Source organism: Carassius carassius, chromosome 49, assembly GCF_963082965.1.
Source record: "Carassius carassius chromosome 49, fCarCar2.1, whole genome shotgun sequence".
NCBI classification, from domain to species: domain Eukaryota; kingdom Metazoa; phylum Chordata; class Actinopteri; order Cypriniformes; family Cyprinidae; genus Carassius; species Carassius carassius.
The window spans coordinates 14553752-14565868 of record NC_081803.1 but is presented as its reverse complement, the minus strand read 5'-3'; the positions used below and the strand labels follow the sequence as shown (position 1 = coordinate 14565868).

The 12117-nt window shown below is 38.1% G+C and overlaps 1 protein-coding gene across 1 annotated transcript in view; it reads right to left on the bottom strand.

Annotated features, from left to right (window-relative positions):
• LOC132132962 (ryanodine receptor 1-like) overlaps window positions 1-12117 on the bottom strand; it is a 53225-nt gene that overhangs the window by 39301 nt on the left and 1807 nt on the right. The window contains exons 2-29 of the mRNA XM_059545591.1: window positions 11214-11333; window positions 11027-11128; window positions 10843-10863; window positions 10624-10698; window positions 10422-10500; window positions 10218-10330; window positions 10030-10129; window positions 7667-7763; window positions 7475-7549; window positions 7231-7387; window positions 6962-7126; window positions 5708-5829; window positions 5297-5489; window positions 5017-5152; window positions 4782-4877; window positions 4409-4527; window positions 4182-4315; window positions 3848-4089; window positions 3581-3773; window positions 3252-3468; window positions 3067-3171; window positions 2838-2941; window positions 2678-2761; window positions 2035-2194; window positions 1559-1706; window positions 1235-1440; window positions 409-583; window positions 134-342 (exon numbers count right to left, since the gene is read on the bottom strand). Of these exons, the coding sequence (XP_059401574.1) occupies window positions 134-342; window positions 409-583; window positions 1235-1440; window positions 1559-1706; window positions 2035-2194; window positions 2678-2761; window positions 2838-2941; window positions 3067-3171; window positions 3252-3468; window positions 3581-3773; window positions 3848-4089; window positions 4182-4315; window positions 4409-4527; window positions 4782-4877; window positions 5017-5152; window positions 5297-5489; window positions 5708-5829; window positions 6962-7126; window positions 7231-7387; window positions 7475-7549; window positions 7667-7763; window positions 10030-10129; window positions 10218-10330; window positions 10422-10500; window positions 10624-10698; window positions 10843-10863; window positions 11027-11128; window positions 11214-11333 (3747 nt within the window). The remainder of the gene's footprint in view (window positions 1-133; window positions 343-408; window positions 584-1234; window positions 1441-1558; window positions 1707-2034; window positions 2195-2677; window positions 2762-2837; window positions 2942-3066; window positions 3172-3251; window positions 3469-3580; window positions 3774-3847; window positions 4090-4181; window positions 4316-4408; window positions 4528-4781; window positions 4878-5016; window positions 5153-5296; window positions 5490-5707; window positions 5830-6961; window positions 7127-7230; window positions 7388-7474; window positions 7550-7666; window positions 7764-10029; window positions 10130-10217; window positions 10331-10421; window positions 10501-10623; window positions 10699-10842; window positions 10864-11026; window positions 11129-11213; window positions 11334-12117) is intronic.

Genomic DNA, 12117 nt, shown 5'->3' with positions numbered 1-12117 from the left:
AACTACTTTGGATGTTTTAGCCAATATAGAAATCCTAGCAAGGAACCGTCCTGGGAAAATGGCTCATATGGTTACCCTAAGAAAGACCTGTAGCTGAGCTGTGCAGATTCACCTGAACTAATAGTGTTTTTACCTCAATGTGAGGGTGGTCTGTTTGCACAGGCACAAACTGGGGCAAGCTCTTGCTGAACCACATGGTAATATCTCTCTTCATGTTGATGGCGAAGGGCTCAAAACCTTCCTGTAGGCCACAGATGGTAAAGTAACGAAGGCTGCTCACATTCTGCCCAAGGTTGATACGACCCACCTGGGACAGCCCCAGACTGCATACAGGGATGAAGCCTGGTCAGAAGAACAGACATTATTAAATGTAACCCAAATTAATGTCTCTTATTTTGTGACTCTCACCTTCTCCAATCTCAATGTCTTTGAAGGCCATGTCAGATCCAGAGTCACTGATCAGCATTTCTCCATTTAGAGTAAACATGATGTTCTGCTCCATCAGGTCGATCATGCAGCCCACTACATCACCAGACTGCCACTGTCGGCCAAACGGCTCATTTCCAATGTGCCAACGCTGAGCCTATGGTTAAAAATCAGTTATATTATATTATACAGCACTATTCAGTTTCTTTTTTTAAATATATTTATATTTCACTCTGCATCCAATTTATCAAAAGTGACAGTAAACACATTGTAATGTTACAAAACATTTCTATTTCAAATAAATTTTATTCATTTAATAAACTTTCTATTCATTGAAGCATCCTGAAAAAAAAAAAATATTACACAGCACAACGGTTTTCAACATTGATAAAAGTAAGAAATGTTTCTAGAGAACCAAATTAGCATATTAGAATGATTTCTAAAAGGAACGTATGACACTAAAGACTGAAGTAATGATGCTGACAATTCAACTTTGTCATGACAGGAATAAATTGCATCTTAAAATCCATCTAAATATAAGACCGTTATTATAGCCTTGTGACTGTAAGAGCCTTTCAAAAGCATAAAAAAAATCTGACTGACCCTAATTGTAGTGACCTTATAGTGAATGACAATATTACAGTTCCATTTCCTTTCTTTGGTTTTGATATCCTATTCAAAACTAATACTGATCGAGGGTTCATTTTAATATCTTTAGACCATAATGTAAGCTTACTGGTGCAAAGAATGATTGTAGGAGGTTCTAAAAACAAAGAAGCCTCTAAAAACGCTGAAATTGAAAAAGTACCTTAAACCCATTGAAGACATAGGCCAGGTCATCTGATCCCAGCTCTCTGTCTGCATGGACGCTTGGTCTCGCCCACCCAACTCTCATCTCTCCCACTGTAACCGCCTCAAACTCAAAGTACCATTTCCCCTGGGTTACGGCATAGGATTTCTCTGCCCTGAACACACGGATCTTATCACTCCGACCACTGCCAGCCCCATGTCCACCTAGAATAAATGGTCACAGAGGCTGTGATGAGTCAAATATTACAAATACAAAACACATTGTATGGCTTTCGGTTCCCTTTGGCGAGTCTGATTTAGTGAATGATTAGATGGGACTCACTGCTCTCCTGGTCAGGTGGCTCAATATTGTAGCCATAGCCAATCAGAGTCCGTACAGCGGCACATACACTGTCGCGATTGGTCTTTTTCGTCTTTTCATCCAGTAGATTGTATGGCACAAGACGGGGGTTGCGCTTGTTCACAATGTCCTAAAACAAGCAAAATCAGAAGCAAATGAAGCAAACCCTACAGAATGATCAGGTATTAAAATGCTAATCTCATAGAATCTTCTAGTTATTATTTTTAATATTGTACTAAATATTTTCAAAAGATTTTAGGAAAGAGTACTTGAGAAAATGGTTGAATGTGAGTTCTCAGGTGCACAAATAAGAAAAAAAAATCTAAATTAAAACTGTGTGTCAAAATGATTTGAAAGGATAAGCTGTGCTCTTGGTGCATTTTTTGCATTTCCTTATTTTTGGAATTTATTGTTGTTGTTTATATTTTGTTGCTCCTGAAGAAAGTGTGCAGCCCTACCTGGATAATACTGTAAGTCCAGCCTTGACGAACACGGTCTCGAGCCCAAACATTGTGTCCATTTTCAGCCAGCCTTTCCACAAGTGTGTTCTGATTCGGTGTCAGCTTCACATGATTGAGGTCCAGAGGAGCAGGTTTGTATCCATTACATTGCATATACCTAAGAAACATGCAAAAACTAATTTAAGTTCAGACAACATTATTATGCTTTTGTTTTTGTCACTGAATTATGTATTTGATTACTTACACTACTGTTCAAAAGTTTGAGGTCATTAAGTATCTCTGATTTAAGACGGATTTTAAAAAAAAATTAATACAGTATAAACAATACAATTGTGAAACATAACAAATTTTAAATGTTTACATTCAAAATTTTAAATAAAAATGTTAATTTATAACTATTTAAATAAATTGTAATAAATAATTCCTGTGATGGCAAAGCTTTTTTGTCGATGTTTAAAACAGCTGTACTGTTTTTTGTGGAAACCATGATAATATTTCAGGAGCCTCTGATGAATAAATAAAAGAAAAGCAGTAGTTTGAATGGTAGTGTAAACAAACACGGTTTAAGAAATTAAGACTCACTTATTACTTTGTTAGTCTTAAGTGATTAGTGGTTATCAGAATATTCTTTAATACTGACGTTTTAGGAAGCTTGATCTTCTTTAAGTTCTCCTCTGCTTTTTCATCACCCATACCTACATGACATCCTAAAGCCAGAAGAGTCCTATTGAGACAATACACAGAAATGGATTAATTAACCACACAGAAACAAATATGTAGAAGCTCAGTATTTCACTCACTTCAGTGTCTCTCCAGACATTGCCAAGTTGTAGTTCTTCTCAGGCTCCGGGAGGCTCTGGAAATCCACTAGACAAGGATGCAGCTTCTTGTTGTCATCACGAAACTGAAGAATTTATTTATTATTTATATTTATTATTTATATATTAAATGTTAATTGTGCACATAGTATTTTAAAATAGTCATTATATCCTTGAATTGTATTTTCATTTTATTCTTTCATAGACTGACCAGTCCATAGGTCCAGCCCTGCTCAATTCGAGTGACGGCCCACAGCTCATGGCTGTTCTCAGCCAGTTTCTCTCTAATCCGCTCTAGATGAGGAGGAAGCACAATCTGCAGAAATAATGTAGAAGCAAAATCAATACAAATGAAGTCAAATTATTAATAGATAACTACATTTTATGAACTCCCACCTGCACTGTGTCCACTGGGCAGGGAGTGAAGGCAGTGTGGGAAAGAGACTGGGTCGGTCCCAAAAGGTTCCGGACCCCATCGAAGTCATGCTTATACTCTTTAATGGGCTCAATACGCAGTCTATCTTTTGGCAGAACTGCCTCATAGCATGGGGCATAACCAGGAGGAGGAAGGAATTTGAAGTCTCCATGCCGCCCGCCAAGGAGAAACCGAACTCTAATGGCAAATAATTGGAACGCAATTTTAAATTTGTCCTGTTTAGGTCAGGTCCAATCTGGCTCCAGGAGGGAATAGTAACATTCATTGAAATTAAAAGCTTTGCTCTTACTTGATCCCAGCTGAGAAGCTGACTGCAGGGAAAAAGAGACCATCCAGGTTGAAATTTTCGAACATGCCTTGAACGGGATGTCCATTGATCCGGAAGGAGATGCTAGGGACACTCAGATCCAAACAGCAGCTCACCACATCTCCAGCCGCAAGAATGTGTGGATTGGGTGAGGACACCTGACGTAGTACTCGACCTGAGAAGAGCATAATGTTATAGATGAGCTCAGTGGGATTTGTGCTGGAACAGATGGAGGAAGGTAATTCTCACCTGTCCACAGATGTAGTCCATCAAAGCCGTACGAGTAGAGATCATCTCCAACTCCATTGCTTCCCCATCCCTCTCCTCCTCCGGGGTAGGGGCTGTAACCCTCAGTCAAAGCCCAGCCAACTCGAAGGTGACATGCCTGAGCGGTCAGGAATGGCTCCACATGGTCTACGATTAACTCGTAGTACCACTTCTTATATTGTGTAGAGCCTTCACATGTACCCAGAAAAATGTTGGGTCTCATACTGCAAAACATCAAACATTAGCTCCAGATACCAAACAAACTAATCTACAGATCTCTTTTATGATATATAATTTGGGTTGTACTTAGTCAGACCTGGTGACATAGTTGATGATGTTGGTCTGCAGGAGGAGATCACGCCCCGGAAGCAGATTCTCAGTGATCAGATTCTGATTGGACCTGACAGCAACACCGTTACACACACATAAAGAGCAGAGGACATCTAGAACCTACAAAGAAAAGTCACAACAGAGTATGTGGTCAGATACGATTAAAGAGGCAGTCTAGAAAAGTTTCAATCTTAATTACAAAAAGGTGTCAACCTTGTGATTGCGTCCATGTTTGTCCAAAAGCGCAATGATAGATTTGATGTGGTTTTCCTGGATGATGTTAAGCACCTCAGGGCTTTCAATAAGGATACAATACAGCACCTCCAGAATACCTGGCAGTTAAAATATGCAAGTTTACACTACTGTTAAGACAATTTTTTTTTTTTACGAAAAATCTTTTCATTCAGCAATGAAATATTTAAATTGATCGAGTGTGACAGTTAATACATTCATAATGCTACAGAAGTGTTCCATTTCAAATTCATGTTGATGAACTTTCTAAAATCCTAAAATAATCCTATATTATAGATTTAAAAGAATCTCAGAGGCCTCTATTTGGAGATTTAAATAAATTATGGCTTCCTACCTGAGGATGCCTCTAAACGGTCCAGTTTGCTGACCAACCAGTCAAGATTATCACAAAACAAAGCACAATTTGCTCTGTTTCCTCTGATCAGAGATGCTACAGGTGAAAACAATGCAAGGGGTTTACATTTTATTTTTACAAAAACACTGAAAACAGTAAATCATTAACGGCATCAGTGTGGGTAAGTATTACATGATGTATTGCATGCTACAGTCATGAGTAAACACAGCCATACCCAGCAGCTCATAAAATAAGTTGACTATCTCTTTCCAGTACTCGGCTGCTTCCTCTCCGGCAAATTCTGAGAAGTGGGCCGAAGTGTTGTAGACATTCAGTCGATCAACACAGTCTAACACGAGACTGATCATGCCCTATTACAAAGCAGACCATGGTAATTATACATGTATGTTTTTAAATGTTATATGCAGTGAATGTAAAGACAATATATGAATTAGTATAAATTAAATTTGACACATTTATTTGCATTTGTTTATATATTTGCCAGCATGTCTAACCTCCTCTTGGAATAGATTTTGACGGTTCCTTAAGGAGCGCAGTTTGGTCTGCTTCTCCTCATGCTCCAGCTCCTCCTCTGGAGGGCGGAAATAGAAGATGAGATCCTGCAAGGACAGAACCACAGCATCTAGAGGCAGAGATAGGGAAGTTGGGCTTGGAGATTTACTCTTCCCTCTCAGAGAATCCAGACCCCTATCAGAAAAAACAAAACAATAATATTTATCTAATAATATTTATCTTTTTATTGAACTAGTGTTAATGGTGCTAAGCCGATCTATCTGATCTCTAAATATGGCTAAGTTGGTTAGGCTAGTCAGTTTTGATGGCTTTTGGGCACTTTTTTCGTCTTTCATCCTAGAAGACCATCTTAAAACTACCATAGGCTGGTTTAAGATTGGATTTTTTCATACTTAATGAACTGAGTGAAGAGTCCTGTTGTGCTATAGATCATTCTAGCAGCCTGGGATTCTGCTGTTTGAGAACGTGCCACAGTCAGAGCGTCATCCATATGACCCTCCTGATGCAGTATAGCCTATGAAAAAGAAGCACACATATTAGCACTGGTGAAATCTGAATTGTGCAGTTTTAGGCCTGACTAGATTGAATTTGCACTACTGTTCAAATGTTTGGAGTCAATAAGATTTCTTTTTTTGGAAGAAGTCTCCTACGATCACCAAGACTGCACTTATTTGACACGGTAAAACAGAAGTATTGTGAAATATGAATAGAATGTAAAATAACTTTTAGTCCTAGAAATAATTCCAACATGCAGATTTGGTGCTTTCTTATTATAATTGAAAACTTTTTTTGGAAACTTTTCCAGGATACTTTGATGAATATTAAGTTCAAAAGAACAGCATTTATAAAAAAAAACAAATGGCAGCAATCTAAATTGTCTTTACTGTTACTTTCGTAAAAGTTTAAAGGGGTCCTATTATGCTCTTTTACAAAGTCTTGATTTTGTTTTGGGGGTGTACTAGAACAGGCTTCCAAACTAGGTTCAACTTCAAACTTGTTCAAAAAACATAATTTTTCACATATTTCACATTATTACTACACCTATCTCCCCAGTCTGGCATTAACGGCTTGAATAGTTCCTGTATCAAATGAAGGCCCCCCTTCTGAAATACGAAATTTGCTGTAAATGGTCAGCTGGGCCAGTGTGTGTTGTGATTGGCACCATTCGGCGCCTGGTCTGAAAATGTCTTGCTCCTTTCCAAAGCCCCCTACTAGTTTCAGTGTTAATATTGCGTCAATGTCAAATTAATTTGAGCGTGATTTAAATCCAAATGACTGTAACCACCAAGTTTGTCTGCCTTGGGAAAGCTAGCGAGCCTCTGACATAGTGATAACACTCATTGCCTTCTCTAGTGCAGCTCAACCAGGTCTCGTCCCATTCATCTGTAACATCGGTATCACAAATCCCAGAAAATATGCATTGTAGTCCAAACAGGTCATTAGTTGTAGTTTTTGAAAAGTGATTTCTGTTAAATAAAATATCTCCTTCTGAAGTGGACTGAGTATTTTTACTTTTCAGATCTTATTTATTTATGCTCAAACAGCAACATTACAGACTAACTAAAGTTGAAAAAGTAAAAAAGCATAATTTATTTCAAACAAAATCATACTGACCTCAAACTTTTTTTAGAGATTAATACTCGTACCTTCCTTTTCAGTGGCCCAAGCCGAGCAGACTTGGCATCCACCGAGGCATATGTGAGCCATAGGCTGGTTGAGACATGTTGCACAAAGCACATGGACTCTCCATACTTGATCTCTGGGATCCCCATTCCCTCCACATCACGTTTCTGAGCCACCTCCGTCTTCTCCTACTCACTCACATGACATTTGATGTCAAAGATTCATAGAAAACATTTCCAACAAAAGCAACCTCCCAAAGAGTAGGTTATAAAGCGGCGCGCAGTATACAGACCTTTGAAGCACGAAAGCAGAAAGCAGAGTTCTTCGTATTCGCTTTTTCCGCATCCACAAGCAGGAGTCCTTTCTCTTCATCCAGACACAGATATCTGCCTGTGGTGATGTGACGCACCCTGAACGACTGACCCCACTTCATGTGGCTACCACTCCACCTGTGAACGGGAGGTTGAATATCTGCTCAAAGGAAGAAAACATCTTTTCTGCTTGTTAAGGCTCTGCTGTATACAAGTAGCACCAACCCAATGCGAAGAGGCTCCAGCCTCCACAGAGATCTGGCATGGCTGCACACAGGTCCACCTTCGTAATGTGCATTTCTGAAACATTATGCAAAACAAGAAACTATTTACTGTTGCGTAGATTGTTAATGTTTACACTGAATTAAATTACATAAAATTGTTTAAATTCAAATATAATATGGGATTATATCTCACCGTCTCTGGTCATCGCCCTGGTCAGCAGCAGGAATCGTTAAACATTCATCCATGTGCCCGTGGAAAAGACGCAGAACATGCCCTCCAGTCAGATACCCTGAGCCCAGGAAACATCACAAAATAATGCATTAGGTTTGTTGTAAAGACAATGAAAACATTGGTGATCTCCACAACATATTTTATTACAAAATGCATATGCCTAAATTTAGACAGCCATTATTATTAGTATTGTAATTTTATAGTTGTTGTAACAACTGGACAAAGCAGACACACAATTATTTGTTATTTTTAACAAATAATCTTTAAAACACATTCTGTGAGTTCCATGGACTATCCCCCCAAAATGCAACTATCACTACAAGAGGGCTGTCACCCAGGGTACCATCTGATAAGACTGTTTTATTCATCAAAAGTATGTGGAAAGATGCTATGTGCAATAGAACAGACCCTGTGATAGACAGACACAGGCCTATAGAATGGACTTTTCCAACACATATATTCATAAACAAACCTTTCTCTGAAATAACATACATATTTCAGGACATTGTGTCTACTATTCACTTGAGACATGTACAATCATGTATCCTATGTAATCATCTTTTCTTTTATAGCGTTTAATGTTTTGACATTACTTAACCAAGATCACACATATGCCATGCTTTGTATCTATCACCTCAAAATTACTTTTACTATTTGTTAATTTACATTATATTTTGCTAGTTCTGTGAATTTTTATTATTATTATAAGAATCTTGAAGATTCTCCTCTTGACCAGCCAGTATAGTTTCAAATGCAAAACACCATGCTAGAGACAAAGGATCTTAAATTTCCCTCCAAAGGTACCATTCCTCATTGGCTCACACATATCCTGAGGGTGTGATATTGTCACCCTTTAAAGATCACTGATCACCAGATCAGGGAGGTTCTTTTAGATTCAGGAATTCCAGGAGAAGATACTGAACTAAGAGTCTTCAAAGACCCACCCTAAGCTTGTGCCAGGCTTTGGCCTAGTCTTTCCATTCATCAGGATCCTCTGACTCAAACTGGTTCTTTCTCATCAACTAACTTCAGCAGAGACCACCTGGAGCCCCAGATTGCATCAGGGCTCTCTTTCAAACGGGTGAGACGTGCAAGAATCAAACTTAGTCTTATTAATTGATAATTGATACAAGGTGCTGTTTTTCACTTTACCAAAGCATAAAAATACCATAATATGTTTCCAGATATTGAAGAAACATGCTCAGATAACATACAGTAATTGTTTATCTGAAAAACAATGCTACAGTCAGTTATTCTCCTTTGAAAATGTGCGTTCTGGGCCAGGATGTCTGTCATTGTTTTGATTTGTGAAACCCGCCTACTGCCTGTTTACCCAATTGTATTTTGGCACCCCGGGTTGCCAGTTGGCGGAAAACAGCGTATTTATTTCATTCATCGTCAGTTGTGCTCATTACTGCTAGTGTCGTCAATCTAGAAACCTTGTGTGTGCGTCAAGTCTGAGGAGGAGGGGCCAGGTGAAAAAACCCTCTCAAATATTTTAAATTTGGACTGCAATATCTAGTTCAACCACTTGGTGTCAATCCTACATACAGCACCTTTAACAAAGGTGTGTTTGAACTAAGAAAGTGATGTTTCATTCAGGCTGTAGATCTGCTGCTTATCAAATTGTCTCATAACTATGTCTTTATTTATCTTTTCTTTACTGCTTTTAGGTTAGGTTTAACCCCTTTTCCTATGCCAACTGTATGCGTGTGTACGTGTATGTTAGACAAGTTTAAGTGTTTATGTAGTTAATCACACTTAAGGTTGTTCATTTTTTGTTCATAACTGGAACAAATCATGCAGATTTTTGCTACATGCTCTGAGTAGTACTGTACAATAAGAAAGTTATTTTCCTTAACTATAATATTAACGTTCTAAGAATTGAAAGAGTTGACACATAGATGAATACTTGCAGCCTATCTAAATATTTATAATTAATTATAACTAGTTATAATTAATTATTCATATTTCCCCTTTGAGTTGATTTGTTCTATTGCAATGTAAAAATAAATGATATTTTTCATAAATACAGATCTTTTTATTTTACTGTGAAATATCACATTTGAGATTCTTTTGTTTTTATTTATCAATTTTAATAAGTAATAATAACAATCATAAATCCAATTTTTATATCCACATTAATTTATAATAACAAACTTTCAGCCAAATAGTGGAGCCCTATAAACAATCACAGAACAATTATAACTTTTTTATTGCATTTTAAACTGCAATTAGATCCCTAAATCATGCATTCATAATGCATATGAAATGTCCTAGTGTGGTAAACGAATCGCTAGCTGAAAAACTTGCTTTAAACTCACCCTCTGCCAGCTCACAGCCAGAACAGACTGGGTTCATGTTCCAAAGAGTTTGCATAAAAGAAGCGTCCACCATGAGGTCTCCACTGGCATAGGAAAGGTGCTGTTGATGGGACAGATTTTTCATGTAAAACTGTAGGCTCCATCCAAAAGAGATAGTGTTGACTACATACAGTAGAGACGGGCTTTACCAGATATCTCTCAGAGGACACGCTGACCAGGATGAGATCGTCGCCCACCCTGACCTTCTCACCCTCTGACCTCTGCTTGGATGCAGGGTGAATGGTCCACCAACATGCCTCACCTGGATGAAGATATGGACATCTTTCAGTCAGATTTCTGCTTTGTATATTTACAAGTACATCTGTGATAGCGATCCATTAAAAATCAGACACCTGTCGAGTCCTCCCGCAAGCCCACATCAAAGGCCAGCTTGTCTGTGAGTGACCTTGATGTTGTCAAACAGCTGAGGTACTGCATCATGCAAAGAGATGCCAATCAATAAAAACAGAACAGTTAAATGATTCTTTCAATGAAGTACATTTTCTCTCAAAATACTCATCTAGCGATGGCCTGTATGTGTGTATTGAGACCCACCATGCCAGAGTGAGTGTGTCTTAGCAGGATGGCGTGGCCATACAACAACGTGCGATGGCCTCCTCCTTGTGAAGACTAGGAAGAAGGTGTTAAAACATGACAATGCACAATTCAAGAGATGCACAGGTATTAGCAGAGCTAGAGACAAGGCGGCTATAATATGAGGTAGAAATAAGAGTGGACAAATTTCAAGCAACATTTTGAGGCACAAATACCTACCCATTTATCCAAATCGACTGCCTACAGTGGGCAAAGGAGAGAAAAAAAGAGGAGGACAAGAGACTGTCAGAATACTGTCAGATATACTGTCAGTTCAGAAAAACAATGTGAAAAAATGTTTTGGTGTGCTAACCCTTTAAAGGTGAATATGACCTTATTCCTGATGTATGTGCTCTGGACTAACCTCATTAAGCTCAGTTGTGTTAGCCAGCATCTCCTGAAGGGCACGCACAGACAACGACTGCTCCAGAATAAAGCAGCATATAGCCAGATCAGGAGGAACATTCTAGGATGACAAACAAGCAAAAAGTGACAACAGGGAATCCAAAACATCAGATGTATTTCCGAAATGTCATGAATGAAAAGCAAACCTGGGCATTGGATGTAGTTTCTAGAAAACACAGGCGATTTCCAAAACCCTCACAGGACAGACAGAGTTTAATCTGCTCCTTCAGGATAGTAGCAGTGCACTGTAGAACCACCTGGTCATCCTACAAAGAAAAAGAAGTTTTAAATAAGCCTTAACATTTTAGAACAGTTAAAAGGATCATTCACCAAAAAATACAAATTCTGTCATGATTTACTCACCCTCAAACCTTTAAGACTTATTTTCTTTAAAATACGTTTTGATTAAATGTTGGTAACCAGAGTATTTTGGTGCCTACTGACATAAAAAAAAGAACTCAAGTCTTTAACTTAATGATAAACTTTCATCTTGGTGATAAGCAAAGATAATATTATGTTTTGTTGATGCATTATCTGATATTGAGACTACTAACAATAAATGTCTACATTTACGCTCTTTTGGAATCATAGAAATCCAATTTGATGTTTGGCAAAATATTAAAACACTTCCTGAAATACTTCTTTAGACAAGTCATCAATGTTTTCTTTGTAACAGCATGTCCATAGCAAACATTGCTGCTAAATAGCATGCTATTTGTAACCTTGATCAGTGCAGCATGCATCTAGTCCTGAATATGGCTCAGGTTACAGTCAAAACGACATGAGGTCTCAAGATGAGGTCAGACGAAATAATTTGATTTTAACATTAATATAATCAAGCACTGTAAGAAACTTCTGTTAGGTTATATGAAATCAACCATTGATTTGATCTTAATACAACAGTGATAAGGCCTGTGGTGGTGCTACTAATTTTATGTGCAGCCCTGCCCTCTGTAACTCTATTCCCATACAAGGTGACCTCAAAAAGTCTTAAATTGATAGACAACTTCCTAATCGCTCCACTGATTTAGTTCAAAATTATTAAAATGT